The sequence below is a fragment of the Vigna angularis genome, chromosome 6 (genome assembly GCF_016808095.1).
Source record: "Vigna angularis cultivar LongXiaoDou No.4 chromosome 6, ASM1680809v1, whole genome shotgun sequence".
Classification (NCBI taxonomy): Eukaryota; Viridiplantae; Streptophyta; class Magnoliopsida; order Fabales; family Fabaceae; genus Vigna; species Vigna angularis.
This window is the reverse complement of record NC_068975.1, coordinates 27,087,914-27,109,886: the sequence shown is the minus strand read 5'-3', so window position 1 is coordinate 27,109,886 and position 21,973 is coordinate 27,087,914. Positions and strand designations below refer to the sequence as shown.

Below are 21,973 nucleotides of genomic sequence, written 5' to 3'. Positions count from 1 at the left end.
TTCTTCAATGGCAAAATACCAAACGGAACATTACAAAACAAAAATACATTCTACTTATGGTCTCCTTCGGGTAACTTTTTGATGGGTGAGACAGAAATTTGATAAGGTGTAGAAAGCAATACCCATATCTCACCATCTCATTCTACTTATGGACTCCTTCTTTGCTATCTTGGCATCCTAACAAGATTGCACCACCAAAAGCCTAAAAAGGAATCATGTATGATTCCTTATTCTTATTTTGGTTTTGCAAATTAGTGCTATTTAATTTAGTATATTGTTAATCTAACTAATTATGTGACATTCATGCATTCAATCCATTCTAAAAGGTAACATAACATATTTAACAAACTTATCTAAATTGAATATTTTCTAAATCACTTATTTAGAAGGAAATATAATTATTTATTGAAATAATTCGAAATCTGTCTATTTTAAAATAAATAGATTAGACAAAAAAAATCTATTCATTTTATTAAAAAATAATTCCAGAAAAGTATAAACAAACGAATTCAAACTGTTTATTAAAAAGCAAAATAAAAAACTTATCTATAAAATAAACAGATTGAACATACGTAAAAAAAAAAAATGCTTATTTCATTTAAAAAAATACTTTTGGAAAAAACAAAAACCAAACTGACCCATTATACTAATTTTCCATTATAAAAATAAGTTGATGTTCAATTCAAATTAACCTATATCGTTTTTCCCGTTTTGCGTTTCAGACCCACGTGAAATCGAGAAAACCATTGACACAACAAGCGACTTAATCCTAATCCTTCATCGTATGGAACTAAACGAAATAGTACATTTTCCCAACATCATTACATTTTTGTCGTGTGAAAGTGTGTAACTATCTCATTCATGGACACGGTCAAATAAGGCATCTTGCATTGCATGAATGACCATTTTATTTACTTGGCAATAAAATGGAATAAATAAACGAGAAAAACAAGCGAGAGTGCGTGACTATATGTACCACTATGATATGTGAATAGTCAAAATTAATATAAAGACACCCCAAAGAAAAAAGTAAAAAGTAGCATAAGAAAGTTAACACAATTCCTGCTATATATTAAAACAAGGAAAAAGTACATCTCTTTTGACAAAATTTGAGCTAACACTAGTGAGGAACAAAAGCAAGAAATGAGCGAAAAAAGATAAAAATGGATGATGACGATGCGTGTTTTCTTCGTCTTCTTCGTCTTCAAGACAAGCTCCACTATCTATAATAAGATGCCATGATATAAAGCATCACTGCCGATGAAGTGGTGATTACCAATTCCTGCAGATACCATAACGGCTATCAACTTAGCAGAAACACACACTGAACAATAGGATATATACTAACTAGGATTAGCATTCAGCAATAAAAAAAATGACAAATAGAACTAGTGACAAGAGAGGTGTGTATCTTATTTCCAGAGTAAATAAAAAACCAATGCATGCCATAAAATGTGTCATTCAAGAAACAGCTTCTTTGCTATGGCAGACAAGAAACCAGACTAGTCCCACCATCACCCGTAGACTAAGTTGCATGCTACGCGTAAATTTAGTTTAAATGACATTATTGGCCTTTCAAAGATGATAGCAACACAACCCTGGTCCTCCATTTATAAATACATCAAATCAATAACATGATGAAATTGGTTTTCAAATTTCACATTTTACCATTAAATTGGTTTTTGAAGGAAAACCAATGTCACTAATTATCATCAAAGAAACAATCTTTGGGGAACCAATCTAATCTCACATACATCTTTAGAGGCCCAAAATGGATGTTAATAATATCGCTAATGAAAAATATAACATCATGGAGATTTTATATTGTAGAGGATAAACTGGCAGTTGAATTACAATCGACCACAATGAATTCATGAAATATTAGCTGATACCTTCAACTGTTCAAGGGAAAAAGTCCCTGACATTGCACCTGTGCTTCGTAAAATTTATTTTATTACACAATCTAAATTCATCTGCTATTTAAGAAACATGGCCACTAAACTAGCTATCATTATCCTAGTTCACAACAATTTGATACTTCAATCGCAACCCATCCCCTCACATCACATGTATTAAAAGACCATGGGATCATTTTTCTCTTATCTGCATTAGGCAAACAGGGAATAAAATGTATTTGGCAAGAAAATTCACATAAAGAATGTCCCAACGTTTTAAAGGCAAAAAACCTGCTCGGCACACATCATATTATTCATAAGGATAGAGGACAGTTTTATCTTAATATATTTCAAGCCATGAGGGGCCGTTCTCATTGATTTATAGTATACCTGATTGTTGTACAAAAGAGCAGGAATAAAACCACCTGCAAACTCAATTATGTTCAAAATAAAAGTATATGCCTGCATGAGAAGAACAAGAAAGTATTAATTTTCATTTGGAAAATTAAATAATTATGAGACATGCCCATGCCAATGTGTAAAGATGATAAGAAAAAAGAGAACTTGAGCCACATTCAACTAGGATAAATATTGAGTGACAAATAAATAGAATATCCCACTTCCATAAAAAAAACTACAATTACGTGGTAAAAACTAGTTAGGGCATCATTTGCCTGGTTCCGTACCAGTGGAAGTCAAACAGGGTACAAAATATAAATTCCGTAGTTTGGCTACCATGGTTTTCTTAATTCAAAAAAGAGATTCAATACAGATAAAAAAAGAACATAATTGATGCATCATACCATAATGAACAATTTAGTATCACATAAAGTAAAATAGAAAAAGAGGGAAAAAAGATGAATTGATCCCTCTCTCCCTTCTTTTCTTTTTCTTGTTACAGGAAAAAAAAACCTATATGTACATCAATTGAAAGGAAAGCCAAAAATTTGGGATATCAAAGTACTGATCCATGAGTCACACCAAAAGATCTAAGGAATCATCATACCAAAGATGAAATTGCTACACATCCAAAAACCAAAGCCAGTGCTCGGAGCAGTCTTTTCCCCATGCGCAATCCTTCTCCGGTGTCTTCACCCTCTTCCTGTAGCCAACAATAACATGAACTATACAATTCTACTAGTAATTCAATGCAGTGAAAAAACAGAAAATTTATATATTCCACAAATGTCCTGACATAAAAGAAGAGACTCACATTATATATGCGGGTTACAGGAGATTCAAAGGCTTTTAACTTCTCAAAAAGCCTATAAACAAAGGCAAAGGCTAAAAACTGCAAAGGTTTATATTCAGCACTGCGCTTGACAAGGATCCATGCTGTCTGCAGAAAGATGATAAATAACTCTGCTTAAATACTACATTTTAAGACATAAGTCACAAGATTGATATGGCTTAGTATTGATATTTTCCCAAAAAAATAAATAAATAACTATCTTTATCCAACTCACAAAAACAGCTGATATTGCCAAGTTTATGCGTGTGTCATTTTGACTTGATTTAGTAAACCTGAAATTACATACAAAATAACATCAAAAGTTACAAAGTAACTATCAATAGAGTGATAGTGATAAGGGGGGAAACAATGATTTGAATAAAAAGTAAACCATGAGAAATAAATGTAATCCATCTATGCAAGCAAGAAAAATGAGATTTTCCATCCAAACTGTTATTTATAAAACATCTAAAAAAAACTAATCCAAATAGAGATGATTCCAATCCAAGCATCACTTTCTCATAATATAAGAGTATACGGATATCCTAATTAATACATTTATTTGATGGTTTGATTGAGTGATTGCTTGATTCAGCTTAATTTAGAGAGAAATATCACTTGTTTTTGTCTTGTTTCTAAAAGAGCTATTGAAATAGATTACATTTACACAATTTGGCAAAACCTTATTTTTTTCTGGGAGGTGGGGAGAAGGTGGTAATTCATAATGGGGAGATGACTGTCATGCGGTAAAGCAATCTATAGAGATCCTGGCTGTGATTACTAGAAAGGAAACATGTCAACCTAGAGAAGTTAAATATTAAATCATCCATTAAAGTAAGAATTACCAGATATTTTAGTAAACTCATGGTAGCAACAACAATGTACAGCAAAAAAACTACATTGTTACTAATCATAAGCAGAAACACCAAACCTTGGCCCCCACGGTAGAATTGGCTGCTTGTCAGCATACTTAATCTCCTTTGAAACCTGCATTTAGTTTAATACACAATTAAGATTTGGAGATGCAAACAAAAACAACAAATTTGAATCTAGGGCAGTGCTAGCATTACACTCTCTTACGCATCATTCCTCACACTTTATACTATTGGTTAAAATTTATTGGCGACTACAAAATTACACGTGAAGATAATTAAATATGGAGTGGAACCCATAAAATCGTTTGATTTCTAATCAATTTCAGCTAATAGTAAAGAATGTTTTCAAATGAGTGTATTGCTAGCATTTATCTTGGGTCAGATGCTTGGGAAAAACTAGGAAGAAGGCACAAAACATACTTAAATGAACATCTTTTTTTCATAAAAAGTATCTCCTAGGGAAATATTTGTGTTCTTCGGTATCTACTAACAAACCATTGTAAATAGACACAGAAGCATTAATAGCTGAAGAAAAAATCATGACTGCCGTATACTCTCTCAATATCCACTACCCACGCTAAGCATAAAAGATTTGCATGGCTGGAGCAAAACTCATTTTTGTGGTACACTATGAATAGAATTATCTAACTTCACCCTCCACAGCACAAAGAAAATAGTGAACAATATCGAGTTCAAGATAATATGGTATCATTTCCTCCAAATTCTACATGACCATAATTTATAGGCACTCTGGGTTCATTTAGAGAAGAGAAAAACAGTAAAAAGAGATGTTCTACAAAATTATGGCTACTTCGTCAAAGGAAGTCCAGTGAATATTGAAAGCATCAAACACATCCAAAACTAAATTAACAAAAGTAGCTTGCACCTCAAACGGAATTTAAACAATAAGCACTTCCCTGTTATTATGCCTTCAAGTTATATGTGCGATTTTACAGTCCACAGAAAGAAAGATTCCCCTACATTTACCTTAAATGATCCAAAAGTTACACCTTTTTTCCGATTAGTCAACTGAGCCATCATGAGTTTGTCATATGCCTTTTCCAGCTGAATTATACATTCACAGCGCACAACATCCCACACATTAGTGCATTAAACTTTGAGAAAAAAAAAATCAAATATCAATAAACATCACTAAGAACCTCAAAATAAAGGAATGATAGGCTCTTGTATCCAATAAGTGAGCTCTACTTTGGATGACAAGCAAGCATTATAAGTAAACTCAACACTATTATACATAATGCACAGCTCATACATCTTGTTAACTTCCGAATACGGATGCAGCAAATCAACTTCGACCATTTCAAACTTGGGAAACTAGTTGCCATATCAGTAATGACAATGCAGACTGTTCCGTAATATTATATGGTTGGAATGCCATAGTTATGAAAACCATTTCACACACAAAAAAAAAGGAAAAAATAAAAAAAAGTCGACCTACTCTGGAAGCAGTTGCTTCATCGCCCTTCATCTCAGCTTCCTTCTTTCTTTTTGCATATGCTGCCTTGACCATGTCAAATTTCTCAAGAGGGCTTACACCTAGCACCTACATGACATGACATGACAGAAACTAAGATACAATTCGAACAACTTCAAATTTCAAAGAGTAGATTTTACTCTTTACCTCATAAGGATTAAAGTCACCATCGGAATTAGAGCTCCCTGCCGCAGATGCAGCAGCACAGACAATCTTTCTATCACTCCATGTTGCTGTCTGGGGAAACCTGAAAATCGAAACCGAACTGCATTCTATTAACCCTAGAAATGATGTCGACGAAACTCGTCGTAAGCGAAAAACAAACAAATTCGAAGGAAAACTAAATTCGTTCTTTGATTCTTACAAATGGAAAGGAAAAGAGGGAGAAATGGATGACCTGAGAGAGGTTGAAACTTTGGGACGGAGATTGCTGTGGGAGAAACTCAATTTGGGGCAGTGCAGAATGTTTGAGATTCCTAGAGCCATTGATGCACTGTTATCTCTCTCACTTTATGTCTGAAATTTTAGTTTCATAGGGTTTTGCTTTATCTTTCACGCTTTCTTCTTTCAAAGTTTTCTTGTTGCATGCTACTTCTAAATTGTTTTATTTTTTATGATAATTAAAGTTAGTAAAGCAGTTATTTTTTTTATGAAATTATTAAAGTTAGAAATTTGATTCTAACACACCAAAAAAAAATAAGAAAACTTGTAACATGAGACATTTGATTTTTTTTAGAATATTTATATGTTTGAATTGATAAATATCATCACTACTAATTGAGATGTTTATAACATAACAAAACATTTTATATGAAACTTTCAAATATAAGCAAATTATAAAACAACAACCAAATTGTATAAGAAAGAAGGCACTGATTAAATAAAGTAAAGGGCAATACAAGTAAACAAATATTTAGATATAAGGAAAAAAATTAATAAACAAATTAAGAAGAAGAAAAACCTAATACAGAATATAATGAAAATTTGTCTGTTATATAAAGAAAAAACCAATTGATTTTATTTAAAAAAATATGATTAATAAAAATCATAAACGGAAAACATTACGAAGAAGTCCGGCAGTTCGCGTGGCATCATGGATATTAAACTATTAATTGTATAAATGTTATATTCTGAATTTATTGTTTTAACAAAAACATAGAGGGGTTTGTGTCATACCATTAACACTATTAGTATTTTTTTTAATTGATAAAGTTTTTCAAAAGTTAAAATGTTATTAAAACTTTTTCAAAAGTGAAGACTGACTTAAAACTTTTTTCATTAAAGGAGAAACCAAACAAATAATTAAATCTTATTAAGAATCAGTAGCTAAACGTTTAAGATCTGGTGGTACTTATCATATCCAAAATTTGTCCAGATTTATTACTCAAAGAAGGTGATGTTTTCGTAAGAACTTTTTATTGTAATTCAATTGAAATATGTAAAAATTGTTAGAAGTTTGTCTTAGAAGTCCCACATCTAAAGTGGGCAAAGACTTCCCTCCCTCATTTGCATATAAATAGAGGTGTAAGGGAAGGTGTAAGATGCACCAAAATTACTTGTATCCTCCTTGCTCTAAAGAGAGTGTGTTGTAATTTCTTCTATCTAGTAAATATTTTTCTTGACCTTGCCCTTGGTCTTGTGTTAGTTATAAATTTTCTCATCTTTAATTTTAGTTGTGTGTGCTTGTGTTGTATGACTGATACCCAACAGTGGTATCAGAGCTTTCGGTTTGTATTCCGCTGCTATTGTCATTAGAATAGTATTGGTAAAATTCTGAGTATGCTCTGTGGTTGCGGTTTAATCCGATCTTCCGCATCAGAAAAGAGTTATTACTGGAAACGTTTGGTAGTGTGAAAGTGCGGTCTGAGAAAGTTCTGGCTAGGAAAGACTTGGTACTTAAGAGTGTCCATTTGTGACCCACCTCTCTTTCCTGGGAACTTCTTGGTGCTTTACTTCACAGTCTACCTGTACTGTACCAGTAGACAATACTATTCATAGTGAGAAGTGCATAAGCCGGTTCAAGAGTGAAACCATGACAGCAAAATTTGAGATAGAAAAGTTCAACGGAAATAATTTTTCCTTGTGGAAACTGAAGATAAGGGCAATTTTGAGAAAAGACAACTGTCTGGATGCAATTGAAGACAGACGTGCAGAAATTTCTGATGAAAAATGGAAAGAGATGGATGACAACGCGGTTGCCAATTTGCACCTAGCAATGGCAGATTCAGTTCTGTCTAGTATAGCAGAGAAGAAGACTGCAAAGGAGATTTGGGATACTCTCATTAAACTGTACGAGGTCAAGTCACTTCACACTAGAATTTTCTTAAAAAGAAAACTCTATACTCTTCGAATGAGTGAGTTCACGCCAGTGACGGAACACATCAACAATCTGAATACATTATTTGCTCAGCTCACCGCGTCAGATTTCAACATAGTAGAAAATGAACGTGCAGAGCTACTACTTCAGAGTTTACCAGATTCATATGATCAACTCATCATCAACATTACAAATAACAACATTGTTGGTCGTTTATCCTTTGAAGATGTTGCTGGAGCTATTCTTGAAGAAGAATCCAGGCGAAAGAATAAGGAAGACAGGACAGAAAGTTCGAAGCAAGTAGAAGCTTTAACGATGATGAGAGGAAGATCAACGGAACGTGGCTCCAGTGGGAGTCAAAATCATGGTAGATCAAAGTCTCGAGGAAGAAAGAATTTTAAATGCTACAATTGTGGCATGAGGGGGCATCTGAAAAAAGATTGTTGGCACAAGAAGAGTGGAGGAAAGAACTTCGAAGCATCAAGCTCTCAAGGCTGTGTTGCAAAAACTTCTGAAGATGGAGAAATCCTGTATAGTGAAGCAGAAGGTAGTTCTAAAGGCAGAAGACAACTTTCTGATGCCTGGATAGTAGACTCAGGCGCGACATGGCATATGACTTCACACCGAGATTGGTTTCACACTTATGAACCTGTCTCAGGAGGATCTGTGTTCATGGGGAATGATCATGCCTTAGAAATTGGAGGGATTGGTACCGTCAAAATCAAAATGTATGATGGTACAATACGCACTCTTCAAGGAGTTCGACATGTGAAGGGATTGAAGAAGAACCTCTTGTCTGTTGGACAATTGGATGACCTTGGGTGCAAAATTCACATTGAAGGCGGAATCCTAAAAATGGTGAAAGGTAACCTCATTGTGATGAAAGCAGAGAAGATCGCAGTAAATCTATACATGTTGTTGGGAGATACGTTGCAAGAAGCAGATGCATCAGTTGCAACAACAAAAGAAGAAGAAGCAACGATGATGTGGCATTACAGACTTGGTCACATGTCAGAACGAGGCTTGAAAATTCTTGCTGATCATAATCTCCTGCCGGGGCTCAAAACAGTTAACTTACCGTTTTGTGAGCACTGTGTGACTAGTAAGCAACATAGATTGAAGTTTGCTAAAATGACTGCTAGAAGCAAGCACATACTTGACTTAATCCATTCTGATGTCTGGGAATCACCAGAAATATCCATGGGAGGAGCAAAGTATTTTGTATCATTCATTGATGATTATTCCCGAAGATTATGGGTGTACCCAATCAAGAAGAAGTCAGATGTGTTTCCAGTATTCAAGGAATTCAAAGCACAGGTAGAACTTGAAACTGGAAAAATGATCAAATGCTTGAGGACAGATAATGGAGGAGAATATACTGATGGTGATTTTCTGGCATTCTGCAAGCAAGAAGGTATTAAGAGGCAATTTACAGTTGCTCATACACCTCAACAGAATGGTGTAGCAGAGCGGATGAATAGAACTCTTCTAGAAAGGACAAGGGCCATGTTGAAAACTGCAGGATTAGCCAAGTCCTTCTGGGCAGAAGCAGTCAAAACTGCTTGCTATTTGATAAATCGCTCGCCATCAACAGCAATTGGTGTAAAGACACCAATAGAAATGTGGAAAGGAAAACCAGCTGATTACTCTTCTCTGCATGTATTTGGTTGTCCTGTGTACGTGATGTACAACTCCCAAGAAAGAACAAAGTTGGACCCAAAATCCAGGAAATGTATATTCTTGGGTTATGCTGACAATGTTAAGGGGTATCGCTTGTGGGATCCCACTGCCCACAAGATTATTGTTAGCAGGGATGTAGTTTTTGCAGAAAAATTGCAAAGTGAGCAGAAAAATGTCAGCACACCAATAGACATTACTTCAATACAGATAGAGGAAAAGTCAAAAGATAATGATTCCTCTGAAACAGAACCAGAGCACGATGAACAAGAACCAAATGAGGTCAATGATGAAGATGCTCGACGAACAACACGTTTGATGAAGAAACCATCTTGGCACTCAGACTATGTTATGGCAAACCATGATGCGTACTGTCTCTTAACTGAAGAAGGAGAACCTTCAACCTTTCAAGAAGCGTTGAGGAGTTCAGATGTTTCTCAATGGATGACAGCAATGCATGAAGAAATAGAAGCCTTACATAGGAACGAGACATGGGAACTTGTTGAACTTCCAAAAGGTCGAAAAGCAATTGGAAACAAATGGGTATACAAAATCAAACGAGATGGCAATGAACAAGTGGAGCGATATCGTGCAAGACTGGTGGTCAAAGGATATGCTCAGAAAGAAGGTCTTGATTTTAACGAGATATTCTCACCAGTTGTTAGACTTACCACTATCAGAATAGTGCTGGCAATGTGTGCTGTAGATGATTTACATCTGGAACAGTTAGATGTAAAGACTGCTTTTCTTCATGGAGAACTTGAAGAAGAAATATATATGCTCCAACCAGAAGGTTTTGAAGAACAAGGCAAAGAAAACTTGGTTTGTAGGTTGACCAAATCTCTGTACGATTTAAAGCAGGCGCCAAGGTGTTGGTATAAGAGATTTGATTCTTTCATTATTAGCCTCAGATACAACAGATTAAGTTCAGACCATTGTACGTACTACAAGAGGTTTGAGGATAATGATTTCATCATTTTGCTGTTGTACGTGGATGATATGTTGGTGGTAGGCTCCAACAAAGTTCGAGTCCAAGAATTGAAGGCACAATTGGCTAGGGAATTTGATATGAAGGACTTGGGACCTGCAAACAAGATTTTAGGGATGCAAATTCACCGAGACAGAAAAAACAGGAAGATTTGGCTTTCACAAAAGAATTATTTTCGAAAGGTCTTGCGGCGCTTCAACATGCAAGATTGCAAGCCAACTTCTACCCCACTTCCTGTTAATTATAAATTATCCTCAAGTATGTGTCCTAGCAATGAAGCAGAGAGGATGGAAATGTCTCGAGTTCCGTATGCATCAGCAGTGGGAAGCCTAATGTATGCCATGATTTGTACAAGACCAGACATTGCACATGCAGTGGGAGCAGTTAGTAGATTTATGGCAAATCCTGGTGAAGAGCATTGGAATGCTGTTAAGAGGGTCCTTAGATACATCAAAGGAACCTCAGATGTTGCGTTATGTTTTGGAGGATCAAAATTTATTGTCAGAGGTTATGTCGACTCAGATTATGCAGGTGATCTTGATAAAAGAAAATCTACTACAGGCTATGTGTTTAAACTTGCAGGAGGGGTGGTAAGCTGGTTATCTAAACTACAAACTGTTGTAGCTCTATCCACCACAGAAGCTGAATACATGGCAGCTACTCAAGCATGCAAAGAAGCAATCTGGATTCAAAGGTTATTGGAAGAACTCGGGCACAAGCAAAACAAAATTACTGTATATTGTGACAGTCAGAGTGCTTTGCACATTGCAAGAAATCCAGCCTTTCATTCCAGGACAAAGCATATAGGGGTTCAATATCATTTTGTCCGAGAAGTAGTAGAGAAAGGAGATGTAGATTTGGAAAAGATCTGTACCAAAGATAACCTAGCAGATGTTATGACAAAGCCGGTCAATACTGACAAGTTTGTATGGAGTAGATCCTCTTATGGTCTATCAGCAACGTAGCATGAAACTGACAAGGAAGACAAAGTATTGTGAAGACATGATTGATTCAATCAAATCTTCAAGTGGGAGAATTGTTAGAAGTTTGTCTTAGAAGTCCCACATCTAAAGTGGGCAAAGACTTCCCTCCCTCATTTGCATATAAATAGAGGTGTAAGGGAAGGTGTAAGATGCACCAAAATTACTTGTATCCTCCTTGCTCTAAAGAGAGGGTGTTGTAATCTCTTCTATCTAGTAAATATTTTTCTTGACCTTGCCCTTGGTCTTGTGTTAGTTATAAATTTTCTCATCTTTAATTTTAGTTGTGTGTGCTTGTGTTGTATGACTGATACCCAACAAAAATAAGTTTATTTTTATTGATAAAAGTTAATTAATAAGTAAATTTTATCAATTGTGAACTTTGAAACAAATATTACAGTTACTATTTTAATGTAGTAGCATTATGAGGAAAAGATGAAAGATTTCATTTGAATGCTCACCCTTTTTCAATCTATTTGAAAGATCATGATTCACATGTGTCTCTTTAAATGTAGAAATTCTATTGTTCTCTTCTTTTTTTTCCCCAAACAAATTTGGAGTTAACTTGTAGAGAGAATAAGGTAACTCATTTATCTTGTATATCAGCTTAATCTCTCAGCTTTTTCGTTTTGGTGTTGAGTTTATTTTCAGTTTATTTTTTATTTTTTTGTTTCACACCTATCCTATCGTAACAAAATAATGGTGCGGCAAACCTTGGCCAAAATAATTAATAAAAGAAAGAGCAAACTTGAAGGAGGAAATTTTCCCTGGGCTTCAAATAACAGTAAAAATTTCACAACGAAAAATGACAAACGTAAAATGTTCCAATTTGTATTATAACTGCCCAACTCTTATCCAGATTTTATTAACAAAATTATTCATTCATCTTTAGTTTTCCGATTTGAAACTCCAAAAAGGATTTTAAGTTTTTTTACACAAACACCAATTAAGCTGAAACCAAAGGTTGACTTGACATCTGTAAGCTGATAGACAAACTATATATCATGCATCCTAATAATGTCCTAGATTTTCATTGTCTCGTGATGTTTGCCCTGATTTGATGAATATATTGTACCAAAACTCCATTTCTTCACTTAGCTGACAAGAATCATGATTGTCCTCAGTTTCTCCAAAAGTATCTGAGGAGACTGCACCATAAAATCCAGTACCTACAGTAGGTGGATTGATTGGATTCTTCCTTGAGGGTAAACCGTAATTGTCAAGCATTACATTTCCATAGGCACTAGAAACTGCACCTGAACTTGATGAACTATTTGCTTGTGCCTCTTGCAGGATATGCGATGAAGCATTGCCATTTATATGCACTCCACTTTTTTGGATCCTCTTCTTCAAATGGGTATGCCAAAAATTCTTTATTTCGTTGTCTGTTCTTCCGGGTAAGCTTGTCGCTATAGCAGACCACCTAAGCATCAAGGGTGATCACCATCAAATTTTCACATTTTCTTAACCAAATTCAGCCTATACGTGTTAATTACATCTCTTACATTAAATCATAATAATACTAGGAAATCATATTCATGGTGTTTCATGCACGTAGGGAAGACAATAGAAAGAACCAGCAGAAGACATTAGAATGAATACATGTTATTAGATGCCCACCTATTTCCAAGAATTTCATGCAGCTTTAGGATGGTATCTTCTTCTTCCTTGCTGAATTTCCCTCGTTTAATATCTGGCCTTAGGTAATTAATCCAACGAAGCCTGCAACTCTTGCCACACCTTAACAATCCTGATTAAACAACCATATCATATAATCATACATATGTTTGTTTAACCTTTACCGGTTTACAGAGAAAATGTTGCTAACTAGAAGAAGAACTTACCAGCTTGTTTAGGAAGGGCACGCCAGTTACCATGGCCATATCGTTGAATATGAGAAACCAATATATGATCTTCCTCTGCAGTCCAAGGTCCCTTCTTCATTCCCATTCTCTCACAGCAAGGAGTCTTCATAGTAACCGCTTGCTTCACAGCACAACACAATAATGTGTGTCCTTTTCCTCTGTACTATGGAGTAGTAATAACTTTGGTGGCCGCTTAAGCTCTTTCAAGGTAGCTTCGGTTCCTTTATGATTACTATACCAGAGAAAATGAACATGTGGTCCAAATAAACAGCATGGCTTTCAAAACAAAAGTGCATGATAGTGATCACATGATCGATGACATCCCCTTTTGTGTGATAAAATTCCAAACTAAAGCACGCACGCACACAGAAACTGTTGAAATGAAATTAAAAAAATACACATAATCAGATTTGTAATGATGTTTAGAGAGATGTAGCACTAGAGAAACTGCTCCCATAATTTTATATGCATTGTGTGAGAAAGTAGCATTGGTTTGTAGAATCCAACTCCAAAGGAGTTTCCAGGTTGCTTCTCTTGTAAACTTAGGGCATCTGGTAAAGGCTAAAAGTAATGATTGTTTTGGGCAGATAGGTCAAAAGTAGTATGCGCGCGGCAGGAACATTATGCACTTCTTGATCATGTTTTCTTACTGTTTCTGCCGCCTCTTTCCATTGTCCCCGTGAAGTGCTAGTTACTATCTTCAATCTAATGCTTTTCTTTTTCCCCAATTTTCGATTCTCCCAGTCACGTATAACAACAAACATGTTAGCTACAGAATATATACATGAAAAAACAGTGCTCAAAATTTATCAAATTATTCAAATCTTCCTAATATTCTTAATTATTACACACATAAAACGTTGAACTCACTGTTCTGCGCACTACCATTGATGATCAAGAAGAAGATTACGGGCTTTGAATCCATGCAAATGCTCTTTCCCCTCTTCTTCGCGAGGAAAAAAAATAACGATTTCTTGAAAATTATTAAAAATTATAATATTTTAAATATCGTTCTTATTTCTCAATAAAAAAATATATCTATATACTACTTATTTTTAATATTTCAATAATAAAATTGTCTTTGTGATGATATCTTTAGATTAATTAAATTAAAAAAAAATATCCATAAACGAAAATGTTTCGGTCACCTTTAAGAAGTGTGTGTCGGCATGCCATCTCAAAGTAATTAAATGAAAGTGAAAAAAAAAATTATATTAATAATAATTATCATTATTATTGTCATAAGATATATAATAATATTAGTAATGCAAGATTTGCCAAAATAATCTATCTCCGTATCTCTTTGGGCTAATTAGCTTTAGCGTAGCTCAAATCATGATGATAAAGGTTGACTTTGTGTTAGGAAAAAGAAGCTCTTCTTTTCTTATATTATTAATTAATGTACTAAAACATTTATGCATATCTCAATTTCCAAAACATTGAACTTGGGCCATTATCGCAAAACTCAAACAATCACATCACATGTTGTCTCTTTGTTTTATATTTAATTTGAAATATTTTTAATACAGTGAAATTTGATTTATTGATAATGTTTGACAAAATATTTTACATTTAAATATGTAATCGAGAAAAATAATTTAAAAATAAAGCCAACAAACTCAAAGAAAGAGTTTGCATCTCAGTTAAATATAAGTATTACTTGATTCCTCATAATGTAAGAAATTAGTTAATTATTTATTTTCGCTTAATGCAATCCATTAATACTAGTTACAAGTATTTGGTATAATAACTTGTTGGCTATTAGAAAAAATATATATATTAAAAATTACATGAAATGTGTAAATGATTTATGTAATTTTTCTATTTCTATTCTTAACGGATATTTAAAGAATGTGCTTAGCTTTTTCTCGCTGCATTCTATTAAATATTGGTTAAAATATAAAGTTAAAACATGTTTATTTAATTTATAAATCAAGTATATATAAGAAAGTTACTAACACTCGATAAATTCAAATAGTTTTAACTTCAATTACTTTTAACATAGAAGGGCAAAATTGGGCTATTATTATGTTTTCATCATTTTTAAAAATTGAAAATTAGTCAATGTTCCTTTTCTCCAAACATATAATGTTTCTATGTGACTTTTCTTTTTTCTTTATCTCTTACATTTTGTTCACTTAAATTGATTTGAAAAAGAATAATTAAATAAATTTGAAAGGATTTAAAGATAATTTTTTTTGTTTATTGGAGTGGATTTTGAAGATAAGTAATTTGGAAGTAAATCTTTTTAATCTGTCACATGAATCAAATCCTATTCTAATTCTCACACACTTTTTTTCTAAATCCACTCTTACTTACTTTTAAAATCCACTCAAATAAACAACAAAAAATTTACCTTCAAATCATCTCAAATTTATTTAATCACTCTCTCCAAATTTATTCAAGTAAACAATGCCTTAAAGTGGTTTTCTTTTTTATATTGAGAAATTATTTTTTATTATACACTAGTAAAGATTGGAAGAAATCATTTAAAAAATGAAAAAAAATATACTTGAGAAAAATATTATTTTCTCAGTTTTTTTTTCAAAAGCATGCAACATTTCTCCTTTTTTACTTTATCTTCAGCTTAGTAAAAAAAGTGTATCATTAAAGATACTTTTTTCTTCTTGTCCAATGTATAATTAATCTATCAATAAAAGCGATGAATGAGAAAGATTTCAAGAGACTCTAGAATTGGATAAAAATAATCTCTTGAACAATATAGATGCTATGAAATGTTTTGTTAACTCAACACCCATATTAGAATAAGAAATCATTGTTATTAATAGGATAAAATAAGAGATTACATTAATTAATTACATCCTATTAGCATATAACTACATATAATAGGATAAAATTACTATTATTTCACCAAATAAGTGCTTAGACTCTTCAAGGTGTGCAAATTGGATAAACAATGTGCCTTATAGCTTTATAACATATGCCAAAAGTGGTTGACTTTCTACTTAAGATAAAGATATATAACAGTTGAGTTGACACTCAGTGTAGTTGCAAATCACTTTTTCTTAATTATTGCCACTAAATCTCATGCTCAAAACCGCAACCATATCTTATTTCATCATCTTGGTCAACTTTTTATATTAGTGTTGGTAAACTTTAGCATCACATTTACTTGTGGAAGATTATCTATATTTTTCCAAAAAGAAACCATATTAATCATATTAAACCATTTAATATGGTAACGGATTAAATATTTTAGTAAGAACAAATTCTTCTGTTTTTTTTAATATATATATTCAGAAAGAAAATTTTAAAATGCAGAGACTGGAATTCTTATATAAGATTAGAGATATAAAATATGTTCCTTTGTCAGTTTAGACACTTAATAATTGTAAAAGGCAAAGTCTGAAACTGAGTCCTTATCTCAAAAACTTACAATAAGAGTGAGGAATCAGTTTGTATTTGTATCTTGTTCATCTTCGGAATCACCACATTTTGCCTCAACAAGCTCTGCACGAACTGATGGCACGCTCTTCAACGGTTGTTCTTGTTTCCATGATTTTTCAAGTCGTTCCCTTTCCTCAAGTAATGCAATTTTTGTATGGCAAAAGCAGTTAAGGAGATACAAACTATCATTCTTGTAAATCTTTTGTATTTTGAATGGTTTTGATGACACATTTTAGGAGACACAAACATGAATCAAATGTCAAACCAAACAACACTAATTATAGCTTCTTAGGAGCATACATCATAATGCATTATGTATCAATCACTTTTAGTTAGTATCTGTAAGCATGTAGGAATGTGATGCTAGAATGAATTCACATGTTCATTAACTTCCATGTAAAATATAAAAGGATATTCTCTATTTCGTCCTCTGAGATTTGCACGGTCAATTTGATTTTGCAAATGGACTAGGCGAGTCGTGAAGCTCTACCAAGAACATAATCATGGAGTGAGGATTGTCAGAAAAACAATATTATGTGGTATATTTGCAAACAGTTAATTCAACAAATACTAAACCATGTTACATATAAGTAGAAGAAAGTGAACCACACAAGTAAAAGTTTGGCTGCATAGATAGTTACACATCTTAACATGATATTAGTAAAATAGAGTTAGATGAGTAGAAGATGAAACCATAAGGTTGACTACTGCATTTTATGTAATGATATTCGATTGACAGAATACAGAAAATGCATCTAAATTAGTTATTGATCAGATATGTTGAAATCAGAAGAGCAACAAAGAAAATGTTGACATGGCAGAGTCAGGAAAGCATACATGTTTTGTTATATCCTCATGAAGACTTTCAGCCTTTTCTTGAACCTCAGCCTGCCAAACGCCAGTGAGGTAAAGAGAAAGTAGTTATAATTGTGGTTTGCAATATATTCAATGGAAAGAAACTATCATTTTCTAAGTTATGAAAAGATACATTAAACTGCACATACCAAAACTGATACAAGAATATGTAGTACAAATATGGCTCCAATTTTAAACTATTTTTCAGATAGTCATCCTTCGAAAGATAAAACATTTTCTCTTTATGTATCAAATAACTTACCACAGTTAACTTTGGGAGCAAGCTGGTTTTCACTTTTTGCTGCAAATCCTCACATTCTTGCTGTAAGAAAAATAACACAGTTGGTATCTAATGTAGGAGATGAGAGGAATGTCAAAATTACATAATTTCCAATGCAACTATGCATTGGAAACATTTGGAAAGATGGCTTTCCTATTACATGTTTATAGTTGATTACATGAAAATAATAACAGGCTCAGTGCAAGTCCTTTACCTCTGTGAAATCTTCATCAGAGAGCTCTGAAATGGCAATGGCCTTAGGCATTAAGGAAACTTGCAAGAGAGTTCTATTAGAGATTTCATCAAATTCAACACCTACAAGTTAAACAAGAGAAACTGTCAATCATGCGATAATTAAGACATAAGAGACTAAAGCTTCATGAACAAATATAAAGTAACATACAAAAAAGAAAGAATGGAAGTGGTGAACAAAAAGTATCAGATCTGTATGAAATTTGTTACCTAAAACTCTCACGAGATGGTAAGACTTTCTTTGCCTAGAATCATTGGAATCCATTCTAGCTCGGACGAAAGTTCCAACGATCTTTCCCAGAAAACTTTCAGGCTGTTTTGATAACTCCAGCAGCAAACTTCGTTTTAGATAAATGAGCTTTATATTATGGGCATTAATGGATGCAAAGTGGCTATGCTTGATAAAAAAGTCTCCCTTTTTCAATGGAGGTTTTCCAATTAAGGTTGACAAGTTGCTTCGAGTGCATGAATTCTTAGCAATGAGATGCTCGTCTAGTGAACTGTTACTGATTTGAACATTGTTTTCATCCTCAAATGAATCTTCCATTTTCTTGGCAATGTGAAACTCAAGCAGATAATATATATCCCTTTTTGAGACAACTTTCTTTCTAAATATAGGAAACAACCTTTCATCAGGGAGGAACTTCCCCTTGTATCTAGGGTGGTCAAGACTTTTCTCTTTGATGTATTCATGTATGAGAGAATTCACATTCCATTTGGTTAATGGTTCAGTTTCATGTTTCCCAATGGATGCAAGGAAGCTAATCAGAGGTTTTGATCTCCATCCCACAAACTCCTCTGAATTGCTCCTTTTCCGTTTGGCTGGCTTACTATCTTCATCACTACTCAATGACATCAAACCATTTCCTTCTTCACTTTCTTCTTCTTCTTCTCCTTCCTCACTTTCTTCTTCTTCATCTTCTTCTTCTCCTTCCTCACTTTCTTCTTCATCTTCACTTTCTTCTTCTTCTTCTTCTTCTACTTTACTAATTTTTTTATGATGCTTAAAACTTTTGAACTTTTTGTACTCAGCCCGTGCAGCAAAAGTAACATCAGCAGTAAATCCTTCTTTTACCTCATTTTGATCTTCTTCAACATTACTAACTTTTTTATGATGTAGCAAACTATCAAACTTTTTGTAGTCCGGGCTTGCAGCAAAAACAGCATCACTTCTCCACCCTTCTTTTAACCCATTTTGCACTTCTTTCTCTTCACCTTTACTATTTTTTTTGTGATGTTGAAAATGTTTACACGTTCTGAAATCTGGCTGTGCAGCAAAAACGTCCGCACTAGTCAATCTTTCTTCTACCTTAATAATTTCCCAATATTCCTTGAATAGGCATTCGTATGTTTCCCTGTCATTCAAGGCTATTTTGTTCTGCAATGAGCAAAAAAAAAAATCATTGTCAATAAGAACATAAATAGACAAGGGATAACCACTATGTGTATAATGACCCCAACTAGTACTACTAATTTCATTAAACAAGTATTACTGTTCTGACAAAAAGAAAACCAAATTTAGTTATAATAAGAGCAGCAAGAGTAACATGGAAACCAAATTTGCAAGATACTTTATAATCCACAGAACATTCGACTGTCAAACTAACTAGTTTCATGAATATGCTAGCTTTTTAACAGTAAGGTCATATGTCAAGCAAGTAAAATTATTAAGAACTATTCAAAATTTCATTATCACAGCTTACCCCATTTGAGTCATGGTCTAAATTTTGTTCTACAATCTCCATTAGCTTCCAACAATCTATGCATAAGCCTTTTACCCCTCTAACAACAGTAAATTCTTCTGAAGCAGCAAAGCATTTTCTGCACACACCAATTGGACAGCCAAGACAATAAAACCTTGAAGGTTCATTGCATTGGAAGCAGACATGTCTACCTGAAAATATGAAGAAAAAACAAATCAATATATTTTTCAACTTTCACTTCCTAAAAGAGCATACCCACTAAAAATTTTCAAAATATCCAGTGAAAAGGAGAGAATATCCCCTCCTTGTATAATAGATAAAAAATACAGATTCCAATACATGCAAACCATATTACTATTGTATTTTTTATCACTATCTTGATCTTTGTTACAGAAGAACAATGCATCTGTTGCATGCAGAAGACAGCTAATACATTAACAATAAATCAAACAAACTTACCACAAAACCAAGATTTTACATTGTCAAAAAAAGCAGCATCCTTCCCAACACAAATAGGGTGATAAACTTTCCAACAATTCCTACAAAAACAATAAATAAACATGGTCGGTCTTTAACATCCATTGATTAACTAACACTAAACTAAGGAAACTTCCTGGGTAAAAAGAAACTAAAAATGAAAAGACTCACGGATGATCACAGATGATCATTTGCCCACCATCCTTGCATCCAAAACACCACTCTTCGGAGGGTTTTTCTTCTTTTTCTAAAAAAACTACTGTAGTTTCTTCCATGTCCTCAAGCATTTTGATTGTGGGTGCAGAGAATCTCAAAAAATAAGTTACAGTGACTAATGATGGTTATAGTTGATTGGGCTATTTATTTCTGGCGTGATCTTGAAAGAAGATATCTTTATGGTAAAAGAAAATAGTTAATTATTACATGCGCAAGATATTAGGTTCAATAAGAGACCAATGCATGTCTTCGATTCCATTTGTACGAATTAATAGATAAAAATCTCTTATTGGTTTCTATTGCGGCGACAAAGATTTAAAAAAAATCTAATATTTTTTTTTGTTTTCATATTAATTTTATTTCTTTAATTTTAAATTTCCTATTTCATGTGGAACTTTATGTAAGTTATTTTTTAAAATTACAATAAATAATTCATGTTATAATATAAGATTACTTTTAACTATTAAAAAAATATTAATAAAATTTGATTTATAAATATCGATAAAACAAAACAAACTAAACATACGAAAAAGAAATCACAATAATGAAAATTTAAAACAAGATTATTGAAAAAAAAAATCATGAGATGTGAGATTAGTGCGTGAAATAGAAATCTTATAATATTTAATTAAGAGAGTGAAAAAATAAAAAATATTGCTTTTTTAAAATATATATTCTAATTAATGATATATATATATATATATATATATATATATATATATATATATATATATATATATATATATATATGTATGTATGTATGCGTGTGTATTAGGTCATTATATATATCTATATAAAGTATACCCTAAATCTAAATATTTTTATTTTTAATTTATAAAGATACAATTATTGTTGATAAAGTAGTTATAAGGATTTTCATTTGAGCATAAGATTTATGGCCAAGAATGTATTTTTAACAGACATTATGACATGAGTATATTATGTATAAAATAAAATATTTTCTCCCTAAATATAAATATTTATATTTATAAATTTATTATTTTATTTATTAAAGTCATTGTAATAAATATCTTTTTTTATATCATTTAAAATATACAAATATATATTCTGTTTCAATTTTACCGGAATTTCAAATTAAAAAATATTGCATTATTTAAGATTCATGAAAGAAGATTATAATATAAAAACTTATAAACAACTTAACACATTTCCATTATTAATATTTCTTACAGCAATTGTGTATATATTTGAGTTATTTGCATGTACATATATATTAAAATATAAGTTTGGTAATATATATTTAAAAAATTAATATAATAAATAAATATATTTAAAATTATAATAGTATAAATAGTAAGTTATAACATCAATATTCATACAAATTAAAAATATTTACTTATTTATAATGAATACTTAAATACAAAAGGATGAGTGCTGGAAAAATATTTGAGATTGTAAAATTGTGAAGTTATAAGTAATTAGTTGTCTATTTGGATTA

General features: G+C 32.7%; 3 protein-coding genes across 4 annotated transcripts; all 3 read right to left on the bottom strand.

The window, feature by feature from the left end:
* Window positions 1-1,042: 1,042 nt before the first annotated feature.
* On the bottom strand, window positions 1,043-6,070 carry LOC108343807 (protein CHLOROPLAST J-LIKE DOMAIN 1, chloroplastic). Of its 2 annotated transcripts, none has more exons than XM_017582197.2 (10): window positions 5,861-6,070; window positions 5,644-5,743; window positions 5,461-5,565; window positions 4,989-5,066; window positions 4,058-4,113; window positions 3,362-3,419; window positions 3,109-3,234; window positions 2,902-2,997; window positions 2,286-2,357; window positions 1,043-1,282 (listed from the first exon to the last, which is right to left on the bottom strand). In XM_017582197.2, the coding sequence occupies exons 1-10, from the start codon at window positions 5,980-5,982 to the stop codon at window positions 1,220-1,222; spliced, it is 876 nt and encodes a 291-aa protein (XP_017437686.1). In that variant the 5' UTR covers window positions 5,983-6,070; the 3' UTR covers window positions 1,043-1,219. The 2 variants fall into 2 exon arrangements, with proteins under 2 accessions (XP_017437686.1, XP_017437687.1); XM_017582198.2 differs by having other exon boundaries at window positions 5,894-6,068.
* Window positions 6,071-12,286: 6,216 nt separating this feature from the next.
* On the bottom strand, window positions 12,287-14,321 carry LOC108344988 (transcription factor MYB4-like). The gene is given in 4 exon segments (XM_052879769.1): window positions 12,287-12,526; window positions 12,528-12,881; window positions 13,079-13,208; window positions 13,303-14,321. Coding segments are annotated over 4 exon segments (660 nt in total). The 5' UTR covers window positions 13,433-14,321; the 3' UTR covers window positions 12,287-12,480.
* Window positions 14,322-16,592: 2,271 nt separating this feature from the next.
* On the bottom strand, window positions 16,593-20,671 carry LOC108345084 (uncharacterized). Its single transcript, XM_017583650.2, has 9 exons — window positions 20,470-20,671; window positions 20,281-20,360; window positions 19,822-20,012; window positions 18,329-19,496; window positions 18,081-18,181; window positions 17,849-17,908; window positions 17,569-17,619; window positions 17,147-17,217; window positions 16,593-16,883 (listed from the first exon to the last, which is right to left on the bottom strand). Exons 1-9 carry the CDS (start codon window positions 20,583-20,585, stop codon window positions 16,736-16,738), a joined length of 1,986 nt encoding a protein of 661 aa, XP_017439139.2. The 5' UTR covers window positions 20,586-20,671; the 3' UTR covers window positions 16,593-16,735.
* Window positions 20,672-21,973: the final 1,302 nt, after the last annotated feature.